General features: G+C 36.8%; 1 protein-coding gene across 1 annotated transcript in view; it reads left to right on the forward strand.

Moving 5' to 3' along the window:
• BTBD9 (BTB domain containing 9) overlaps positions 1 to 14979 on the forward strand; it is a 105094-nt gene extending 90115 nt beyond the window's left edge. Inside the window, exons 11-12 of the mRNA XM_065755273.1 lie at positions 5446 to 5524; positions 9995 to 14979. Of these exons, the coding sequence (XP_065611345.1) occupies positions 5446 to 5524; positions 9995 to 10189 (274 nt within the window). The 3' untranslated portion in view covers positions 10190 to 14979. The remainder of the gene's footprint in view (positions 1 to 5445; positions 5525 to 9994) is intronic.
• The last annotated feature ends 9614 nt before the right edge of the window (positions 14980 to 24593 follow it).

Consider the following 24593-nt stretch of genomic DNA (forward strand, 5'->3'; position numbering starts at 1 on the left):
GGAAGTGACTGAGCCAGATACCAGGTGTGACTGACTTTTCTGTGCTTTATGGCTTTGATACTCTGTCAAATGACAGCTTTAGCAGAAGCAGTTTGATTTTGCTTCATTGTTTAGTACTGTTACAATGGTTTTTTTATTGGCAATTTATGAGGTGACTTCTTATTTTATAAAGAGAAAGTCTGTGTAGCAATGGTAGCTACAGCATTTTTAATGCATCTGCCTGTATTGTTAGATACTCCATAGCAGAGGCAAATATAGTACTTCTTAATAGAGCAGGAACTGTAATACTTACCACGCAGTATATATTGCAACACTTCTCCTGTCTCTGCTGGCTTGCTTGCATGTGTACAGTTTTTTATTTGTCAGCTTCATGTGCTAGTTACTTGCTGTTTTGTTTTCGTCAGCACTATCATCAGACTGATGTATGGAAAGTCAACACAACTGCTCCTTCCTTTTCCTTTCACAAACATCTCCTCATTCATCTCAGTGAACACTGGATTCCAGTATAAAAAAAGAAATAAATTGTAGCCATCATTGAAGAACCCCAGATCCAAATAACCTAGGGAGTGTTTTGTCACTTACAGAATTAGACATATGCAGACAAGCATTAGAAAGCAAAACAGGTCTTACTTGTTGACACTAGAAGTTTTTCAAGGTGGGTTGTTCGTTCTGCATTTTCTTCCAGCTCTTTTCCTTATTCTTGGGGCGAGGAACAGAAAATGGTGGTTGTGTGACACTTTGGAAGAGGAAGAGCTGCAGCACGCACGCACAAAACTCACATGGTTTGCCTAAAGCAAGCCAGAAAATGAATATGATATGGTTAATTACATCTTGATGAATACTGGTTACAAGTAATATATTTCTCTTTGCTCTTATGTCTTTGGCCTGAACTTGGTTTCAGCTATAATCAGTGCTGTTCTGGTGATCCCACAGTGTGGTAGTATTTTTGTAATGCCAGTGGATCATTAGAAAATCTCAATAAAAGATAAGTTTCTGCTTCTTTCTTAATTTGTTCCTTCTGGAAGAGGAAAAAATAAATGGGATGAGTCACTATTTATATCCCATTCTATATAATAAATCTCTAGAAAGATATCACTTTTTCATAGAGATAACTAGGCAAGAATTTTAAGTGGTGAGAAAAGCCATTAAATTCTTGAGGAGGTGAATAGCTATTTTACAGCTATAGATAGCTTAAGCAGTTGCAAGCTATTGTTATAATTTACCTGGACATCAGTTTTTGTTGCATTCTTCTTCCAATAGGCTAATAAAGAAAAAGGAAAAAAAACATGAAAGGAGAGGGATTTCTAATGATTTTCTTTTTGCTGAGAATAGAATATGGTGAATAGGTTGTGGGATGCACAGAGCCATTGAGTTTTCAGTGACAGCTGTTGGAGGGATGAAAGCACTTCGCCCAAGAGTCTGTTTATATGTTTGAGCAGAGAAAGTGATTTTCATTGCATGGAGTTCTGAGTGAGACGGGCAGAGTCAGAGAATAAGGGAGCAAAAGATAATTATCTAAATTATGTTCGGTCTATTATAGAAGACGAATATAGTTAAAATGTAATTAAATATGACAGGCTCACAGGATGCAAGTATGGCTTAGGAATGCTAATCATCAATTACTGCATCTCCTTAGGGGAGTCAGGCAGAACAAGAGAGTTAGAAGTTGGATGGCAGAGGTGAGATGTAGATTCTTAAGTAGAACACCGTAGGGCTGCAGCAAGGCTAATTTCTTTTGGAAAATTCAGCTGTGTTATCAGGAGGCCTTTGCTGGCCAAACCAAAGTGTTGCATTTCGTCTTGAGGACCCTGGTATGAGAGTATGTTATGCTCGTAGTCTCTAGTGTTATCTTAGAGGTGACCGTCTTAAAGTGATGACCAAGACCACTGTAGATTGAGTCCCAAATCCCAAATGAATCAGCCACCAAGGTGGATATGAAAGCAGAAAAAAAAAAAACATCTATACTCCCTGAATATTTTAAAAAGCTAAGCACTGAAAAATCACTAATAATGAATACACAGATGCAGAAAGTCCAGAGGTGACAATGTCAGTTAATGGGAAAGAAAGCATTGTCATTAGCTTGAAAGGTTTGTTTGCTTGGCATAGGGGAGCCGAGGTGAAGAAATAACTATTATGCTACAGAAGTAGCTAATCCCAGACCAAAAATAGAGATGCTTTAGATAAGTTTTAATGCTGCTGTTCCTTGAATACAGTGACATATGGGTGCGTCAACACCAGAGATATTCATTGAATTTGCTGAAAATTTTTGTGAAAGGAATTATGAGGATGGAAGGGTTATCTCTCTTGAGGAAAGAAAATAAGCAAATATTCATGGCTTGACTAAACATTTGCAAAATAAAAATTCTTTGGAGAAACTGAAATTGTGTTAGAAGTATAACCTGTAGTAAAATAAGAAAATTAAAAAGAAACCGAAGGCTTGCTAAGGATCTCTTCCATTTAACTGAGGAATGCTGCTAAAGACAGTTGTTATGGCTTGGTACATAAATAGAAGTCTGAGTGAATTTATTTTATCAGCAGAAAGTATAAAAAGAGAGCACATAAGTCATGATGTTTTTGTCAGTTATCTGTCTTCCCATACGGATATAGTTACACTGCATAAATTATCTTTCTACTACATAATTATATGAGAGATATTCCCTTGTATATATTGATGTTCTCAAATGTTCTGTTATAGTCAAAATTTTTGCAGCGTTTTATTGATGAAGGTTTATCTTGCTTATTTCAAAAGTGACTTTTTCCAAATCATTTTTTCTTGTTTTCTACTTTGCTTTTTCCTTTTTGCTAAGGAAATAAATTAAGAGACCTGATGTTCTCATTATCTCATCAAGTGCTAATTCTCTAGTGGCAGTATTCTTGAATCTTATTAACTCTTCTACAAGCTGTGTAATAATTTTTACTTTTTTCATTTTCTTTTTTTCCCCCCAGATGGGAAGGGAACAAAATGGACATACTAAAATAGTAAATATTCTTAGGACCAAATTTATTGAAAACTCTATCTCAATTTGAATCTTTCATTCTTTATTAAAAAATATATTCATTTTTTTAATATTTTATAACATGTTTTGGAATTATTGAAAGGGTAATTACAGTTGAATCCAAATAACAGCAGTATAGGAAAAAGGAAGGGAAGAGAGATAACTTAGGAGATTCCTGGAGTTGCTAATCTAGATGGGCATTCTCCAAGGATCTGCAAAGGCCCTTCTGTCAGTCTTTGATAGAATCATAGAATCATAGCATCCTTAGAGTTGGAAGGGACCTTTAAAGATCATCTAGTCCAACTCCTGAAATGAACAGGGACATGCACAGCTAGATCAGGCTGCTCAGGGCCTGATCCAGCCTCACCTTGAAAGTCTCCAGAGACAGGGCATCAGCCACATTTCTGAGCAGTCTTGCTATCTGTCATGTTCTTCAGCTGTACCACTGAGTAGATTTGTTGTCTTCTTTGTTGTCATTTCATATGACAGACAGTGTCATTTGCAGCCATCTTGGGAAAATCTCCACATCTAGGGGCAATCTCCACATCAATCTCTAGCAGTGATTTTTGACCAGTGCTCAGAAGTACTGTTAAAGGCTAAGAAGGGATAGGCTGTTCTCAAGTGTTCACAAACTTCGCTGTGTTTCTAAACCCTTTTTGTATAGAACAGTTTATAATATTTTACAAATCACTGAATGGACAGGTCTGATTTTTAACGCCATTGCTTTTCTCACTAACATTCACATAAATGTAAAAGCATATGCATTGTGCTAACTATGGCAATATTTTGCTAAGAGAAATAACGTTGCAGTTATCTAACGGTCACATCCACATTTGGCAGTGAAGGTTAGCTGACTGGCTGTAGCAGACTAAAATGAGAAGAAAACTCAAGACATATTTTCTCTTGTTTAAGGGGGAAAAAAAGGCTTAGATCATGGCAACTTTTCAGATCGTGGGGCAGTCAACAGAACAGTCAATTTTCATTTTATATTTTATTTAGAGCTTGAAGAAACAGCCTGAGACTTTAAGCTAAGGAGAACATAGCCACTTAAGGGTTATAAATAAATTGTGAAATGCAGATAGGTAACAGCTCTACCTCTGAGGCCTGATTCAGACCTCACGCTTCCATTACAATGAGCAATTCTATAATCATTACTTCATGCAGTAATACCAGTAAACTACATGAAATTGAGTCCTAGTCAGGCTCATAATCTTCTTTAAGCAAATATAACCTGACAGAAGTTGAAAACCCAATAGTTGACTAAATCAGACCCAGAAATGCCATGTTTCTGTCAACAAGATGATAGCTTTTCGCTAGGGTAGAATTCTAGTGCATGACAAATACTAAGCAACAAAGCTGTTAATACTGCATACCTTTGGTCCACTCTACTTACTGATTCTGAGTAGTATTTTGTTCCAGTTTTGTTTTGGTCCCTTGTTTCTTCTGTGTGCATTTGTAAAGGTATTTTGGATACTTTCAGTACAATTTCATTCAATATTTGTCCTGTTCGGTGAGTTAATCTGGGTATTCTTAATGACATTTTATCTCTAAAGCCTTCTGTGGTAGCATCTAGTTTTGCTGAAAAGTTGTATTCTTTATCTAGCTTTCATGTTTTATGAATAAAAGAGTAATATAAATTCTGATATGTTTAAGCACTTATCTTCTGGAATGGAAGACTGGCATAGAAGCATCCAGCTCCTATCAACTTTTTTTATTTGTTTGTTATACTGTCAGTGTGTTCTGTGAGCACAAAGGTGTGATGAGCAAGTGATGTCTTTTGCCTGTTCATGAGGCTCCTTGCAACAGGTGGTATCTAACCCAAATCAGAAGAGTACAAATGAACCAGGAAGGTTATCGTATTCCCAGTCTAGCTCTTAGAGCCAAAGTTACATTCTTTGGGAGGGTAGGATGGAGAAATCCTCACAATCTGAGCTAAGAACACTTTATGTAACCTGGAAGGACTTGGCCTGTATAAGGGAAGATTGGCTTCTCTGCCTCTGCTGCTCTAGTTACAGAATGAGCTGAGGAGGTTTCTTTGTTTTTCCTAGAGCTGTAATTTCCTTTAATTGAGATTTCTCCTGAGTAGTTAACAGAGGCACTACTTTAATTTAACTGTTCTTTTGTTTATATAATGTAGCCAACAGTACTGTCAAGGAATTTAGACTTTGGATTCAAGTTAGGTTTTTTTCTTTTTTCTTTGCAGTAGTACTATTCCTACATGCAGGTTATAGTAATGTAAACCATGAATGAATACACAAAAGCAACGACAAGGCACTTAAAAATAAGAATTAACAAGTAGTATTGGAAATTCAGGTACTGAAAAGTGCTTTTTTGTTTGTCCTTTTAAGTGATTATGTACTGTCACTTGGATTAGTTTCCTCTATATTTTGCTGCAAGCTGTGGTGACCATATGTAATGTTTGTATGTCTTTCTGAATTATTTTTTGTAGATCCTGGCAGACGATCACTTTTGATAAACAGCCTGCATCTTTTATCAGAATAGTTGGAACTCAAAACACAGCTAATGAGGTAAGGAGTTTCTAATACAACCTATATTCTTCAGGAATATTTAACTGTACAATTCATGGTATCTTACAGTGAAATTAATAGTAACCTCCAAAGAGAACTTTTTTTCTTCTTTTTTTACTCTGGAAATGAAGCAGAATGAGAATGAATGCTTTTTGTGTTTTTTTTATTTAAGTGTTAGTGAGTGATGTTACCATATTTCTGGACTTTGCAGACTTGAAAGGTTGTTCCTAGTGTGGAAGACACTTTGAAGTTTTTTACTGAGTACCATCAGTGTGTTTTAGGTTTTTACCTGTACACTGTGCCAAAAAGCATTCCTGTCAGGTTCAGTTAATATTTAAATCTTTCCTTATTTTAATGAATGATGAAAATAGCATTGTAGTGCACTAGAGAAAGGTTGTATAGTCCCTGATTACTTAGTTCTGTTGCCTTTATACTATCTTTTTAATGAGTCAAAAATAACAAAAATGTCATTCTTCATAAGAAAATTATATTTGCGTAAGTTTCTCTTATAACTAGCTTTCATATTTGGCAAATCAGTTAGCCAGCAGTGGCCAAAGAGATTTCTTCAGTTCATCTTACACAGAAAAAAATGTATTGTGACTATCAACCAAGTGCAGTATCATTCTCTTTCTGTTTACTTGTGCCTTCTGTCTTTAGTCATTGTTGTGTAATGTCTCAGAGGACAGTTGACTTACTGTATGTAAATTTAAGAACATATGTAAGTCATTGTGGCACTGGGAGCTCCTTCTGTGTTAATGCAGACATATCTACAGTCTGCATACCTCACCCATAGAACATTGTACTTCCACCCTTTACAACGAACCATAAATGTAGTGGTGTTAGAGGTTGTAGTTATTAGCAGTTACTGATTAGGATTGGATCAGATGACTTCCAGAGGCCCCTTCCACCCTTAACCATTTTGTGATATTTATTACCATAAGGAGATGCTAATTCTTAGCATTGAAAGTTGTCAGATAACACTTCTTGTACAATGAGGTGTCAACATTAGTTTTCAGCAGACAATTGGGAAGAAGCTGACCATTAAATTGAACCAAAAATATCAATTATATTTTCTTTTTCCTAAGGACTGCCTCTTACGGTGGATAGTTCAGTCTTCGTCTGTGAGTTCTCAGAACTACAGAATCAGAAACTGCCTCCAGCATTCTTACATGAGCATGAAAAAGGCCTTTTCCATTACTGATCAGTATAGGCAGTCCTATTTACTCTCATGCCAATCTCTGTAATTTCTTACTCTTAATTACAAGAAAATATGAGATGTGTTGCCTAAACTTAGCAAATCTGCCTACAAGAAACACTGCTTCCAACTTCTAATATATTAAAGTAGCTCTGAAAAGTAACGGGCATTTTAAATTTTTAATAAAAAGTGCAGATTTTTTTTTAACTAAAAAATTTAGTTAAAAATGCATTTTAATGGGCTTTTAAACATTATTCTAATTACAAGTTTGTTTATATTTGCAAGAAATTTAATATCTTATGTTGTTACTGATATATAGAGCGCTGCATAACTACATTGAAGTTCAGTACGTGGGAGCTGAGATTATGCCTATTCATGTAAATGTTCAGCAGCACTATAAATACGTTGCTGCTCTAAGTCTTTCTATCTTTTGTCTTTAAGAACAGTGCCCCTTGCTAATTTATTTTAGTTTTCAGACAGTTTATTGCTCCTGGAGCTTGTAAAGAGAACATTATTAGCTTTTGCGTATTATATTTCTTGTTATACTCCTTTGATATATGTATCAAGCAAATAATCTATAATATTTGGACATCAAGTTTTATTATCCAAAGTACAGAGCAAGATATTTTGCATAAATCCAGTTTAAATAGTAGCACTGTTACAAAAGTTTCAGTTTGTTCTGGAGTTGATCATCTTGCCAGTCACTTCAATAGGAATGTAAGCATTTCTGGCATTATTTGCCCATGGCAAGTCGCATTTTATATGTCAAACTATTTTCATTTTAAACAAAAGATGTTAATGGTGGCTTGTTCTCATAAGTTTAACTGCAAGGTGGGAAAGTATTACCTACTTGTGCTGTCAGTACACTGCTGCAGCATGCCTCTTAACTTTGAAGCACAAGCTGATTTTTGAAGCTACAAAAAAACAAGCAAGCACAAAAATACACATAAAATGTCTCAATTTTGTAAATGTTTTCATCATTTAAACTCATCTTTCATTCACCATGTTTTCTGTGTTGAAAGATAGGATGTTCATAGCTTTTCTTGACCTAGTAAATTTCTTTTATATGTTAGAACATGATAATAATGTAACTATTTTTTGTGAGCTTACAGATATACCGCCTTCATAAAAGAATTGTTCTTTTCTTGGCCTGTGTTACCATTCATTAGTCAGACAGGTCATCTGATGCTTCTAGCTGACTATATAAGCTTTCTATTGTTGTTCCTTTCAAGTAGAACTGACCCAGAAGGACCATCTAATTGCTCATGGGAAAGCCTTATCTAACAAATTACTGAACCAGTGTTATGTGTGCTTGCTTGGTATCTCAAACCTTCCTTCAAATATCCATATGAACTTAACACGCTGCTAATTAAATAATGTTACTGAAATGTGATCTCAGCCTTTATAGAGAAAATTGTACCGGATTTTTTGTTTCAGGAATACTGGTCTTAAATATGTAATTCCAATAGTGGATGAAGTACACAGCTCTATCTTCTGATTCTTTCACAAGCTGTATTCTGCATATGTTGAAGCGACAGAGTAACTCAGAATGATGTTGTGAATTCACAGACTTGTTAACATTTGCCAGATGCTGAGAATGTAGTATGAAAGAAGTGGTAACAAGGGAAGTTGTAATTTAAGAATTAGTTATTTCAGATTTTATAGTATAGTATCAGCTAAATTTCAGTGGTAACTATACTATATTTTAACATACTATAGGAAGTGGAACTTCAAGTGAGGAACCTTGTTGGTGTAAGATGCAGTAGAGATAGGACATTTCTAACTTACAGATATCCCTTCTATTCATTAGACTGTACTGCCTTTCAAGGAAAGCTATGTATTAAAGAGATAGGATGATGAGATATATTATTGTCTTCTAAAAACACTTTAAAAAGCAAAGGAGAGCAATGAATACAAAAAAAGGCTTCTCAAGAAATGGAACTGAACAAAAAATTGGCTCCTTAAGAACTGTAACAGATGGAGAGAATTCATGCCACTGTAGAAATTAGTTTGACTTTAGAAAAAAATCAGCGGAAGAAATGCTGAGAAAAAGCCAGTTTTCCATTCTTTACAAGTGTATGTATATGTATGTGGGCAATGGTGCAGATAGAGAGGTAGCAATGCACCTTTATGTGAACATGTGTTTTATATATAGATATTTGGAAATATACAGACACATTATGATGTACGTTTATAAAATCTGCAAGAATTTCTATATTGGAAGGAACAAGAAAATATAATGGGAATACAAAAAAAAAAAAAGGCAGTGACTATAAATGCTTTTTGTTTTTTGCTTTTTTATTCATTTCATTCATGCTGTTAGAATTTGAATTAACTAGCAACCTTCTCAGCAAAGACCCAGGGGCTATTGCAGGCACATCATTGCAGGAGTCTGCTCAATATGCACTTGTGCAAGGATGGTGAAAAAGACTAAGAGGTTTTTCAGTCATATTGAAGAAAGGATAAAAATATATAATAGTCTGTATTCTCCTATGAATATGTAGTATAGCTATGATAATTTATGGTATTTGATTTTGTACATTTTAACTTGACAAGGCCTGGGAAAGGGCAGTTAGGATTAGAAGCAATTACACTTGTTTGTGGGAAGAGCCATAAAGACATCAGCTACTTACAAGATGAATGTTGGTGGTCCAGGTATTGCTTGAAGCCTCAGATACTGGTCACTGTAATAAAGGGCACATTCCTTCTGCTACAGCAGCAGGTTCCTTGAGCAGTCTTGAATACTTTTCTACATAACTCCAGAAAATGTCCGCTGAGCATAGTTGTTACGGAAGTGGGCAATCTTGAAATAGGATCATATTGTAATGATTTAAAGTCCATGTCTAGTGTGGACTAAAAAGACTGCTATTTGAAGTCTTTTGAAGATGTAATTAGATCATATTACATGTTTAAAACAATTTATATAATTGTTGTTGTTTTCCAATAGCACGTATTAGATTTTTATGCTACTTGGCAAATTAAAAATCAATTACAACTATCTCTCTCTACTATAGAACCATCTTTCTGATTTTCAGTGTCTTACGTAAAAGTTTGTATAATTTGTAGGCCTTCTCTTGTTCCACCCTTACAATTCATATCACTTCGTAATATTTATGTCACATGAAATGATGGTTGTGAGCTCATGATAAAGCATTCTTATTTGACCAAGTGCTGTGCCACTGATCTGGCCGGCATACTTGCATATAGATTTCATCTTACTTTGATCATGCTTTTGCCAGCATTTAATTGTTTATCTTCATTTTTGTTCTCTCCAGGTGTTTCACTGTGTGCATTTTGAGTGTCCTGCACAAAGTGGTACCCACAAGGATGAGGGTTGTAAGGAAGTGGCAACAACAGAGGTGGGGACTGGTGAACAACAGCTTGTTTCTCGTCCTGTTCGAGCTGCAAGCACTAGTTCTTTGCATTCCCCTCCTGGAACCACCTTGCGTTCGCATGCTCACCAACCTTAAAGGAGATTGAAAGGGAGCTTTTGCAGCCCCACTGACATTATACAAAATTATTCAGAACCTTCTTGTGCTGGCACCTTTTCTTTCTTCTTCACTGTGAAGAAAGGGGACCGTGTCTTGAAATGCTGAAATGGCAAAGGCTTTTCCCAAGGACATGAAGAGACTGCCTCACTCTTCTCAATTTGTTCAAATCAGGCTGGTCTCCAAAGGGGGAGAAAATAGGTCTTCAATCTTCATCAAGTACCCCATTAACACCCTACCTCTCTAATCTAACCAAGGCAAGGAGAACAGAAGGAAATAAAAGGCAGAGCTACAATGAAAATCTAAAATGACTTGAACAGAATGGAAGGCATATGAAATAACTATTTGTTCCCTGGAGGCTTCCATTAGCAAAGAAAATGTTTATGGAACACATCAGTACAGAATATATGTTATTTTTAAAAGTTATTCTTCATTCGTGTTCCCTTTTAACTAGTAATCTCTTCTAAAAATTGTTTTAACTTTGCATCCCGCTTTCTCTCTTATTTTTGGCTGCAGCAAATGCTGTGCTGTAGATTAAGGAATTATCAAACATGTTTACCTGCTGAGATGCAAATACCCTCATTCATCAGTGGGATGTCAAGAAAAGCCTTTATGATATCAACAAACTAATTAATGGATGCTGTATTAATCTTGACCCTAGTTGGCTTTTCGAAGTACATAACTGTCATTTCTTACAGTCAGAAGGAAAATTCTGAAATCAAACTTCTATCTTGAGAAAAAGCTTATTTTTCACTCATGAAGGTGATTACTTATATTTTACTCATAATTCTAAAACAACTTGCAACAGATCATCAAAAATTTTTGGTCTGGAAGATGAAAATTCATCTGGTCATTGACAAGCAGTTGTTCAGAATACAGAAACAAGAATTCGCAGAGAGCTATTTTTATTCAAGAAAAGATGCTTTACAGCCTGGATCTAAAAATTTAAGGGCCATGCATAAGCTTTCCCATAATCTTCATAGAATGTTATGCTTTTACTCTGTATTATAAGGGATCTGGCTCTCATTTTACATCACAGAAGTAAATATCCATCCACGTCAAGATGGATAAATTGCATACTACTTCACTTATTCTACATGTTTACACATTTGTGAGAATGCAGCCTCTCACTTTTCAGATCCAGATGACTTAGGACAGGCTCCTTCTTGGTTGTTCAGTATGTGAAGAAGTGTTTTTGGATTATGACAAACGCTGATGTAATTGGCAAAATTGATTAGGAGGGTTGTTATTCCTCTCAAAGCATATTATGCTGGAAATGTCAGCCATCCAGTTTTATGAACATGGAATTTCCTGTGGTGACAAATAGCCTTGTCAGAAGAAAAGAAAGCTACTATAGGATAAATATGGTTTTCCTTTGCATTACCATAGTGATAAAATGAGCTACGTATCAATATAGCAAATAGTAAGCTAATTTATCACAATATGTAATTTGAAAGAATTTCCCTACTGTATGCTGGTTGTGCTTAAAACTGGAAGAAATACAACAAATGGCAGCAATGAATCACTAGAAACTTCACAGGAGAAATGCTTTCTCTTTGTTGTTTCCAATAAAATTGACTAGACTTTATCAAGAATATTACAGTATTTTTCATTGCCAAATTACTTCTGAGTACTGACATTTGCATGCCATCCCCTCCCTTCCACTGTTGTCATCTGTCTTGTGATGTCTGTCAGTGAAGATGCATGCACACTACGCTGTATATCACTTTTATTACATGCCATGGCTGCCTCATCCAGCCTTGAGTTTTGAGGCAGGATATTGGTCGTGATCCAGCACCTAGTCTTGGTTGCCGATTACCTTATGGCTTAGCAGCCTTTGGAGCATGAAAGAATTGAGACTAGCTACTGGGGATGAAATTCTTTTGTGTAAGTATAGGTCCAAAAAGTTGGATTTTTTTCTTCATTGAAAAAACAGAAGGATCTTCTATTCTAGTTGTAGTCTGTGCCAGAACTTACTGAGATGAATGAAGCACATCTTGTCTTCGATAGTTAAGACCGTCCATGTCAGTGATGGCATTTATTTGCAGTTTGATCAAAGAAACATACTTTTTTCAAGTTGTGGACATGCAAGGGGTATAACTTCCTAGCTGTCAGGCAATGTTATAGAAAATATTTAACTTAAAAAAAAAAAAAAAGAGAAGAAGGAAAAGAAGTTAGTGCCAGCTGTTCTGAGTTTAGGCGCTCAGAGAAAGAACAGGATTTTCAGTTTGTAATCTTTGATGTGCACAATTAATTTTTTGGATACTAATAAGCCTTACAGACCATAAGCTATTGCAGATTCTTTTTGATCTTGCTCTATGACTCACTGTTGAAGAGAAATGTCTATTTATTTCCCATGACATTAGCACTCTGCCAAGAATCTGAATGAACAGATAAGAGAGATTCTCAAAGCAAAAAAAAAAAAAAGAAATCAGGTCCTTTAGAAAGTCCAATTTCTCACCCCCAAAAAATCATTCAGAACAAAAGCCAGCTTAGCATTGTCCTTTCTTACAGTCTTTATCTCTTCCACAACTTAACCATTTATACCTTTTTATTCAAAGAAATAATGTTGAAATGTCTAAGGAACCTGAACTCTTCTAACATCATCCACCTACAAACACCCCCAGTATCTTTGTGGCCAAGTATAGCTCTCTGCTTTAAACACAGTGTCAGCAAAATATTACCACTGACAAAGGATGGTATCACACAGGACTGATCTGTGCTTTTGTGTGATCTCTTGCTTTCTGAGTATTGTCTGCATTTATTAACTCCTGATATGAGATGTAGCTCTCGTATGTTCTTCTGAAATCTAGCTTTTTTTCTTGCAACAGAAATAAGTTGTGCAATTATGGCTTAATATCAGGGCATTTATAGCATTAGGCTTTAACAGAGCTGAGAGATACTTTAATTATTCAGAACTGCATGATCACTTACTTATAAGTACAACTGAAGTAGAACAGCACTGAACAGCTAGATAATAGAATTAACTATGTTGCCAACATTGAACCATTTTGTCTAGTTAGTACTTCAACTGTACTTGCTATCTTTAAAATCCCTGGTCCTCTTTTGCTCTTATTTTTCTTCTGTTGATTGAATTCTGACTTCGGTCCAACTAATATGTAGCTTAACAGCTCTTTCTAAATTCTCTTCATTTATTGAACTAATTCCAATTGAATCTTAAATATTTTTATCCACAGAAATCTGTGGCCAAAAGTTAACTTCAGCAAGAGTAAATTCAGTATTTGTACAACTGATTTATCTGTGATACTGACTTTCTAAAGTGAACAAAAATTGCACAGCTCTGCTTTCAGACAAGCTCTATAACGAGTCTGAATGACCATTGGAATGGCAATGAGAGAAAGTAATCCAAGACTTACATGAAAGACAGCACAGAGGAATAATCATCAGTGTTCTTAAGAAAGTAACTGTTTTTCATTGCACTTTCCTTCCTTTACACCTCCATTTAATCCTTTTCCCATGCAAATGTGTTCAGCTTGTTCAGCACCACAGTTCATGGTGGAGCTCTGTGTTTTTTATCATTGCTGAAAAGTTGAAATGAACTTAATGCTTCTTCGTCTTTACTAATCATAACAACAAATCAGAGAATCTTCAGTTTATTACCTAACATGATTTCCATGAGAGAGAAGAAAGCAAATGATATCGGTAGTTCTTTTTACTAAGTTTTCCAGCCAAATGCGTGTGAATATCTACTCAATATTCAATATTGTACATTGGAAGTCAGTGTGAAGATCAGAAGGCAAAGTTAGTGTCATTTTTGTCTGATTGTTACGTGATCGTTCTGCTCATACAGTGTCATCCACTCAGCAACCCTTGATATGGAATCGGAATTCAGCTGTGATTTCACAGGAAGCAGAAAAGCTATACATTGTTTTTCCCTTATGAAAACATTTGTTGGCTTGTATTTTGACAGGTAATGACATCATCAAATTAGCAAATGAATGCATTGGTGATTTGTTGTTGTGGCTGAGTAGTCAGCAAATACCAGAGCCAGTAGTATTTAACAGAGTATTTAAGAGTAGACATTTAGGCTTGTATGTTATTGTAGGGGTGGCTAAAGGACTTAACTGTGCTTAGAAAATAATACTTAGTGGATCCCAGAAACCTTGAGGCTTCGCTCTCTTTCCCTTCTCATAACTGATGATGTGTTTAGGTTAGAATCCTCAGTTGTCTCTAACTAGTACAACTGCTGACAACCAGTTCAAATTACATGCCTTGTAGAGGATACAGCTAATAGAAGTCCTGGGTCAAATCTTTAATGGAATACCTAAGTATTCATGTATGTGTTACACGGAGCTTAGTTAGCTCATCATTTAGCCTGAATTTAGAATAGGTTCCTAAGGCTCCTAAACTGACAAAAACTGGGTGAAACATTAATACTCCGTGGTACGGCAGGATGTGAAAGCACTTGTATGGTTGCTTAAAATGTGCAGATGTCTAAATAAGGTATGGGTGAGCAGGTCCAAAGCTGGTTTGGCCAAAGTTGTTAGGAACTGGTGATTTGACTGTAGTGAAATGTATAAAATAGAGCAAATCAAATGCTCATCTTGAAGGCATTTGTGCAGCCCAGTGAACACAGACGTATTGCTCCTAGCACTTTGCATGTGACTTGTGGTCTTTACAGAGTGAGCCTCCATATGGATTTTGTTAACCGCTGAAAACAACCTACAGACTTCTCAAAGGCCATTCACAAGCTTCATTGCAGTGTAGAGGTTATGTAGGAGTCATACCAATAGTCCATGACAGAATTTGAGTCTGGTTTGGGGTTTTTTTTTTTGAAAATGATTACTGGAAAATCAGTTACAAAAATCACCCTGCAATTTTTATTAGAGGGAAAAAAGCCCAAATTAATGTAGTATAGTATAATATGAGGAAAATGCAAGTATCTGGTATTTACCCATAGATTGACTAGATTTTCTAATACTGTATGTATTTCATAGAATCATAGGGGTTGGAAGGGACCTCAAGAGATCCCTTAATTAAATGCTAGCCATTTAATTACTATGATATGCATACAAGTGGTGGAAGTAGGTGAACAACCAGCTCTACACTTAAGTAATATGCTCTTGGTAGTAGACATCAGCCCATCAGGAGATCAGGGAAGTTTTTCTTTTCCTGTTCCTTCTAGCCTAATAGAATAGCATAGCTAAACATTCAGTAATAAAAAAAAAAGAATAATTGATTTGTTACATAAATGTCATGGGAATTGAAGTTTAGATTATTGTAGCTAAAAATCTGAAGGGGTGGTGACTTCTGTCTGCCCTGGTGTAAATTTGCCTCCCCAGTGCCTCCTGCTGCTTCAGGCCCTGAGCTTTTGTATTTGAAGGAGAGCTACACTGTTGGTGCAGTGTAAGTACATTTCTTTGTTAGAACTTTTACTCCTCCATTTTGTGTTTAGCATCTTGACATATCCATTCTGTTGGAAGGTAACCTGGTTTCTCACGACTTTCAGAGTGGTTGACTCCTGCATACTGGCAGATACATTGCCAGCACTGTCTGTGTTAAGGAGTTTGCAAAACTGTTTTAAAACAAATGCTGTATGTCCAAACAGTCTGAAATACCATAACTTGCGCTGTATTATTGTTGAGGTGGGGATTTGCACCTCTAAAACACTGTGCCATGCAATCCAAGTGAACAGTAGTGGCTGCAGCTTCTTTCTGGAGAGGAGGTAGGGAATTTGCACACATACCAGAAGTAATTCATTTTCTTTGTATTGTTTTTGTTCTACATCCTGTGTTGCTGTACTCCTGAGCTATAATTGCTAGGTGGTTTATGATTAATACCTAGAATCTAATAAATATGTTTAACAATTGCTCTCAAGAACTTCTGTCATTAATGAGAAGCCTGATGTTGTGCTTTTGAAGCGTGGTTTGTCCCCTTTATTGGCATCTGCTATAGCTGGAGTTGCAAGGACAAAACTGGAGAAAGACCGTTACATAGTTGCATGCATGTACTGCTTCACCAGCCGAAGTGAACTGGCAAAAAAGTGTTTTTACATGTCCACTTTTTTATTATTATTTTTGGTGTAGTGGATTTTGGTAAGGAATTTGTAGTTTAACTGAATGTGGATGATGAATTGAGGAAGAAAATGTAATGCAGGCAGCAAGACTTTATTCATTTTAATGGAAAGAGCAACATGAAGGTCCAGTTCCTATAGTTTGAACTACTTCTGCTCATCTCTTGTCCTCACAGCTCTTACTTTTTCCAGGATTCCCCCTGTCTGCCTATTCCTAGTTTTCTTTTTCTCCCTGTCTGGAATATTGCTATCACTGCAGTGTTCCCTGGAACATTCCCCTAAACTGGGATATATTAAGTATTTAAGTTAATTTTTTTACACGTTTTTGTTATGAACAGAATTAAGTAGCCTAGTCCCAGTTCATTCATATCAGATTTAAAAGTCAATTACTGCTAAGCTGTCAAGAGATAGTGAATTTTAATTTGGCTGCCTATGGATATGGAAAATACTAGCTGTTTTCAGACTTCTGCTTTCATAATCTGAACTTTGTTTTCCTTAAGAGAAAAATCAGTGAGGGATCTTCTGTTGATTTAAATAGCAGCTCAGGCTTTGTGTGGGCTTATCTAATTTAAATCAAATACAATTGTGTTTCTTGTTCATTGTGATGTTGGTATATGTTCAGTTGGTTAGTTGTTCACTGCTCAATGTTCCACTTGTATATAAGTGTTGTTTTCTCAATAAACTACATCGTCAAAAATGAACCTTGAAAGAATCTGCAACTTTTCAGAATATTTGTTTCAGCTGCTCATAGTTTCAGATGTTACTCTGAGCATATGGGCTCCTTGTGAGAAATACAGCAGTACTTCACAATTCAGTGCCCATGTCTATTAAATTTGTCCATTATATTGCAAAATTTTCTTTCCTTTCGGCTTTGCTCTGTCATTAACATCGTTGGTTTTCTTTGTGGATTGATTGTTGATACTGTCCCTTCAAATATTGTAAGTTAAATATTAGGGGCCAGACCAAACAGAAGTTCCATTTTCAATGAACTGTTCCCACTCATTCCTATCAGTGCTGTTCTTTCTCAGCTGGCAGTGGTTTATAACTCTATGGTTGGTTACGTTCCCCTTCTCTGTATCAATTACCATTTTATCGCGATAATTTTGGGCATTAAATCCTTTTTCCTTGTTTCTCATGTTTCCTAAGCATCTATTTCCCATAGTTTGGGTCTAAACTACCTCAAGCCTTGCTGTGAACAGATACGGGATTCAGTTAAAGTGAATACTTTCTCATGGTCATTTAAATGTTGAGTGCACACACATGGAGCTTAATCAGCCTGCCAGACAGCAATTGGATTGTCAGGGGCACGGTCCCTGGAGTGCAGCACTTAACTGCCATGAATTCACAGGCACACCCCCCGGGGCTCGTACTCAGCACTTTCATGATAAACATTTAAGGAGCGTGATTTCTGATATGAAAAATGCTTCAACTTTGTGGTCTCAGTTCTTTGAAGGAGCATGCTATTGCCTGCAGTGGACTGTTTTAATCAGTCTTTTATTGTGACAACTGTTGGAAAAATCATGACATCACACCTCCATGGCTGGTTCTTAGGAGCTGCACAACTATTTGGACTGTGCTTATCAGGTGAGAATAATCCCCCCCACAGCATTGTTTCCATGACCTTGGTATCGTTTTATACTGCAATGGATATGCATTGCCAACCATTTGGGCTAATTAGATTTCAGGAAGAGTGCTGGTTGCAGATTGCTCTGCAGCGATCTGATCAGTAACTTTGGGAACTGCCTGCTTTTGTAAATTAATCACTGGACAGCCCGCTAAGCCTTGTTAGTACTGATTTACCAGAAGATATGCACATCGCCATTTTCTACGAACTTCTAGAAAAAGAAGCATCACAGTTCTTATCAGTAACAACCAACATGTTTTTGTAATGCAAGTTAGAGTTATTAAACAAGTGTAAGCCATTCAGTGCATGCTCTAGCGCTATATAAACAGTTTCCATTAGCAGCTGATAACCAGAGGCTTCTGAGAGCAAGGAATGCTAGCTCTGGATTTCTTATTTAAGAGTTTCAAAGAGCAGCCAAACTCTCCACAGTGAATGCAGGGCCAGACAAAGCTGCAATCAAAACATCAAGTGAAACTCTTGTGCTTTGTATTCTTTTCTTTAGGGATTCTTCTTTTAAGTATCTAACTTCATAGAAAAATATAGGATTTATTTAAAGTAGTGATGATCAGAAATGCACCTTTTCAAGAATGAAAGGGATGTAATTTGAGAAGTGATCTTTTATGTTCAAACACTTTTCTGCAGTTTTGTTGAAGTAATGGTAGAGCCTTTCTGCTGCTGCTTACATTTAAGAATTAGAGACTTTTTGCCAGAATAGGACTTAGGTGCTAGCACAGTAAGACCTCTACTGATGTGGAACTCATAATGCAGCAGCTTTAATATCAGCATAGAAAACACTTGGGACTTCAGGCTTTGGAAATACTGAAGTCAACAGCTGTAATAGGCTACTACCATGAGTACCACTGTACTCAGGAAGAGGAAATTATAAATATGTATTTCATTATGTTGTTTCACAAAAAAAAACTATTTGCAAACTTGATGTTTGTTTTCAAACCAAGAAAATGTTTGATTTTCAGAGGCGCTCAGTGTTTGGTTTCCCTTGAACTGCCCTGAAAGGTGGGAGCGCTGAGAACAATAGGCCTTCAGCAGCTGTTCAGTTTCTCCATTATGAAACAGTTTTGTAAGCATTGCCTGCCTTTCAGAACTTCATGCCCCAAGGTAGTTAATGTTCTCTAGTAACAACAGTCAAATCCTCTAAATTGTGATCTTTTAAGCAGTTGTGGGTCTTTATAAATACACAATCTTTGCTACCTGGGAAGTGGAGAGACCATACTTTGACTATGGTAGGACAGAAGTATAATGCCAAATTGTAAGATCAAATTGAGAGGCCATAGCAAACCATAAAATGCCATAATATCATTAGATCTGATTACTTTTGTGCATTTATTGGTCATAAAATTGTTAATGAGTTTGACATGTTAGGTTTGGAGACTAAAAGCCTGGTGATTTGAAGAGTCATGTCCCACTGTTCCTTTTAAAACATGGATGTATACATTTTAGAGCATAAGCTGCCAGTCACCTCATTTACTAAGTTTAGACATTTTTAACATATGGGATTAGTGATGCAAGGAAGACTTGTTTTTGAAATAATGTTTGCCTAATACAGTGCAGGCAGAATGTAAGCCAGAAAGTTGTGTAACCCAGTCAGTGAAAAACAATGTATTCTGAAACCATCTGCGTTCCCAGGCCACGTGTCCAAGTTATAAAGAAGGTGAATGCTTTTTTTGGTCTATCTTGATGAATCAAAGGCTTCTTGAAGGCTTGGAGAAATTTCCATTGCAGCCCTCAGGCAAAATGTTGGTTATGTCCAAGATAATGCAATTCCTAGCAGAGTGTTGATGTATTATACTAGAAGAAAAAAAAAATACTTAGGAAACATAGAGAGGAGAGAAAAGTTGGGTGAGAGCAAAGTGAGGAAGAAATATTCTTTCTTGTTGCTCTGATAAGGATCTAGTTTATCTTTGTGCTTAGGCTTGTAAAATCATTTTTTGGGGGATCATGTGGGAGTGAAGACTGAAGTGGAAATGCTTTCCAAAGCAGTGGAAAGGTTTTCCAGTGGAAACCTTTCCAAATAGGAGCAGAGTGCAGGGGCACTCTGTAGTAGTCGGTTGCTACTGCCTAGGGACTTATTTCAAAGTTATTTCTAATTCTGGAGGATGGATTCACTTGTTAACAAGCTGTGGCAATCTAAGTATAAAACACTGTGACATCATCTGAGTTGGAAAGACCAGATACATACCAAGTAAAAATCATTTTACTTTCACGATACAAAGCAAATCAATTCTGTGATTCTGTGAAAATGCTCATAAATGGGACATTTTTGTTAATCATTTTGTAATTTGTCCTCTACTGACTGCTACTTAAATCCTCTCATAGGCTGTGCTACACAGATCTTGTAGTTTAAGGCAAAAAAGAATTAAACATGTATCTCTACTCCTGTGCTTTCCCAGTCTTCCTCTTTTCCTCTTTTTCTTTCCCAAATATTTAGCAATGTATGTTGTTTTATAGCAGGAAAAGGATGGGGGTTTGTTTGACCGGTTTTTGTTTGTTTGTTTGCCTCTGAAGCATCAGAAGAGCAAAGGTATATAGGAACAAAATGTATCTCATTTAATACAAGTGAGTTAATCTCAAAATTATCTCTTAGTGCAGCAGAGTCATTGGGAAATAGCATGTGTCTAGTCTGTGCAGTGCCAACTTTAGTCCCATTTGTGAACAACTGTTCTGTGCTATCTGTTTTGAAGATGTTAAGCTTGGAAGCTGAAGCTTAAATTTTTAAGCTTTTATTTTTTAAAGGCTGCATGACTCAGGGAGAAATAGAAATAACCATAAATCTTTGCTCCTATCAGCAAGAAACAGCCTGCCAGCTGCACAGGTTCCCTTCTGGCTTGCAGAAAGGACACGGGCCAGTTATTATCAGTGTATTCATGGAAATGCTAGTTTCTCTTGTTCCGTTTGATCAAACAAGCGTGGCTTTTGAATGTTAAGATTCATTGCATGTGTCTGTGGGATATAGTGGGACCGCTTAGTGCTGAAATATCACCATCTCTAGGATAAAATCAAATAGGCAAGAGGAGGTATTTTTAGAATATGAAAGGTATATTTGGCTTCTTATTTTTTTTAGCAGTTATTCTTTAAGAGAGGAGATTCTGTATCCTGACAGCTCAGTTTCCTTAAGCCTTTGGAGAGAGATACAGTCTCCCTTCTCAGGCATCCCTTCTCTGAACGTAGTCCATAGCAGAGTAAGGTTCACCAAGAACCTTTCAAAGGCTCTTTGGAAACCTAAACATACCAAATTGATCACTTGTACCGTTGTGCTCACTGATTTCTTCAAGGCTCTTAATGTATTTATAAGGTAATTATTTCCTGCAAAAGCCATCCTGAGTGTTCCCATTTTGTTTACCGAAGAGGAAATGAAGAGCCTGGCCGTGCTTCTGCTCACCATGGAACAGTTTTTATACTTTCCTATATGTTGGGTCATATCCTCTTAACTGTCCCCTATTTCATTTTGACTTCTTCACTTCTGTGTTTAGTGTGATTTTAGAAGATGGGAGTCACTGCTCAGGGACTGCGTGTATTGTGTATTGCTAATCAACCCACAGCCAGCTATGGAACAGCTGTGGAATTTGGTTGTCCTGAAGCACTACCAACTGCTCTCCCATGTGTCTGCTTCCCTGTCTACCTGTGGCCACTATCTTGTGCCTCGGTTATTCTCAAACAGTGTGACATACTGCATGGAGCTCCTGCACAGGGCGACAGCAGACTGAGGCACAGCTGTGTTTATATCATCTGAAGTCTGTCTGTAGGCCATGCATGGGCGCTCATATCGCTGCGTACCCAATGGATGCAAACTGCTACAAGCAAACTGCTACAGCTGTGGGCATGCATACACGTGGCCAATAAGAGATTCCTAATTTGATTTGTAGAAATTGGGAGCTTTGAGAATGTGGACTGTTGTATTTTTTTGTTAATAAGTGTTACTGAAGATTCCAAGATTGCTGCTTAAAGGCCAGATAAGAGTGAAAATGATTCTAGGAACAACTAATGATTGCCCTTGCAAACGGTCTTGCTTTTCTATCATTCCCATGAAATGTACCTTTAAGATGCATATTTTTAAGGAATGAGAATGTGGAACAAATAGGTGATTTGACAAGTGTGTTCTTTATGCTGAGTGCCCTTTCCAGGACCGCTGCATAAATATCCTTGTTGTTTTAATTCAGACGTGACATTATCACATTCTGTTATCAGCTGCTGGGTGAGAAGATATTTTTACTGTGGTGCTGACACAGTGTAGTTTTATTGCTGCTTGCACCGTCCAGACTTCAGCATCATATAATGGAGGTGACACTTTCTCTTACAGAAGTATTTTTAAACTAATAGTATTACTATTAATAAACGGGATTTTATTAAAATAAGTGGAAAATATGCCACGATACTTTTAGCCATGCTCCAGGCCATATGGCACCAGTACAAGTTTGCTGCAAATGCATAAGCTTACATTACGGTAACATTTTGATTTCTCGTGTTATTAATGATAATATGAGACAGAAACAACTACCCGTGTAAGTGATCAGAACAAGGAAAGGAATTAACCTGTAATTTAGTTGCTGCCATAATAATGTCTAGATTAAAACCTATTAGGAGGATTATAAAGGAAAAAAGCACTGCCTTTGTCGACCGTGGTTATTAGAAGACATTAAGATGAAAGTATTTATTTAAATGCAAAGAAATGCTCCTCTGTCAAAAGTATTGTTTCCAGATGCAGACCTGGAGAAGTATTTGGGCAGAACACTGCATACAGCATTGGTCATTTCAAAGTCTTAAAAACTAACCGGGGAAAGTTTTGCCTTAGCTGTAGTTTAATACTAGCCCCTGGTTAGAACAGTCAATTAGCTTCAGTGTTCTTTCCACCTTTCTCAAATTGGGAGCTATAGTTATGAAAGAGAATATGCTATCCTGCACACTTTATTATATCCTAATTCCTCATTAGATTGACCTTTCTTTTTTGTTTCAAACCAGACTAAGACAGCAAGAAATCCTGTAGTCTTCTGGCATTTGCAGGACTCACTATGACTGATGGAGTGTTTAACAGCTTCTGTGGCCCATTGCACTTGCACATAATCTTTTTGGGCGATGGGCCAGCATTTGGACATTAGAGTACATGACTAGGATGATTAAAGCCCCTCCTCAAAGAGGATCCTGTTACTCCCTTCCTGCTGTTACCCATACCGGTGACCTCAAAAACACAAACTGCATGTTTATTAATATCCCAGAGTATTTCTTTTCTTGTTTTTCCAAATATAAACTGTGAAAACAGTGATAGCTATTTAAGGAAATGACTTTCTCAATAACTTAGACAATTTCTAATTCAGGCCCTCTCTCAGCCAGATGAGGGAAGGGGATTCATCTTCAAGAAATGGTTCTCTGGCCAGACTTGAAGGAGCTCATGAAAAGGCCTGTCCCTTTTCTTTAAGGCTATCATGATCCATAGTCGAAGAAGCACTCTTGTAATGGTTTTTAGTTGTTTGAAGATGAAAATAGCAGATGAAACATGAATATTTGGTCCATATCAGCCAACTGAACTACAGGTAAGGTTGCTGTCCATAACATCTGCTTTCCAAGGCTGCCAAATCCCGACTGTCAAGGCAGTCAGTGGGAAGCAGGCTGAATACTGAAGCTATCAGGTTATCTAAATTATGTGGACTAAATCTGATCTGTAATTCTTTCCACTGATTGCAGTGTTAAGCAGGTCAAATCAGCCATGATGTCACAGGTTGAGGCATAGCAGTAGGCACATAAATCGAAGATACCATGGAAGGGCACTGCATCAAATGTAATGGTTTGCTTTCACTGAGTTGGAGATGATTGTGTAATATCTAAATCCAAGATATCAAATATTGCCAACTTGATTACAAGTTTGTGAGAAGATAACTACAGTACAGTCTCCATTACAATTGTCACTTGCAGCACCTCTCTGTTTTTAATGAATATTAAGGATGACAAAAAAAATATTATAGAAGCTACTAGCTAACAGCTATAGTGTAGATTTTACTCCTGAGAATGTGAAGTAGCAAGTTGCTTTATCATTTTTTTCCTCAAATATAAACTGAATTGCCCATTTCTTTGGAGTGATTTTAATTTTGAGGTTGTTAGGCAACTTGATTTTTCTCAAGATTAATGGGTTTCCTTACGTGTCATTCCCTGTATAGTTTTTCTTTTCCATCCCTCTTCAGAGCCGTATTACTGAAGCACAGCAGATGCTGACAAACAAGAAGAACTTCATGCATTGTATTTATCATGAAAGTGCTAAAAGTCTCGCTTTTTAGCTCACTTAATCATTTTGACAAGATGACAATACAGTGTATCATCACCAGACAGATGACACTAGACAGATGACAGTATTAATCCTGCAGTAGGCTCTCAAGGGAGATTTTTATTGTAAAAATTGACGTATATTGTATCAAGGTGAACATAATACGTTTAAGAAAACAGCAATTTGCTCTTTGCGCTGCTCAGTCTATTTCTAGGTCTTTATCAGTTTTAAGTCAGAGTTTCTGCTAATCTCAGCTGCCTCAGACTTCGGGCTCTGCTATGACTGGCTGGTCCTTCATGTCAGCCCCCACTTCTGGAGCTGTTGGGATGCTGATGGATAGGACATGCACAGATGTTTGCTTAATGGTCATTTCCTCAGAGGCTCCTGTCTGAGCCGTTGGCAGGGAAACAGAGGAATTACCTTGCAAATTGCTAACTCACTTCCACTGAACAATAGGCAG

The sequence above is a fragment of the Cyrtonyx montezumae genome, unplaced genomic scaffold (assembly GCF_038088225.1).
Source record: "Cyrtonyx montezumae isolate F1298 unplaced genomic scaffold, pur_monq_1.0 scaffold_0, whole genome shotgun sequence".
Lineage (NCBI taxonomy): Eukaryota > Metazoa > Chordata > Aves > Galliformes > Odontophoridae > Cyrtonyx > Cyrtonyx montezumae.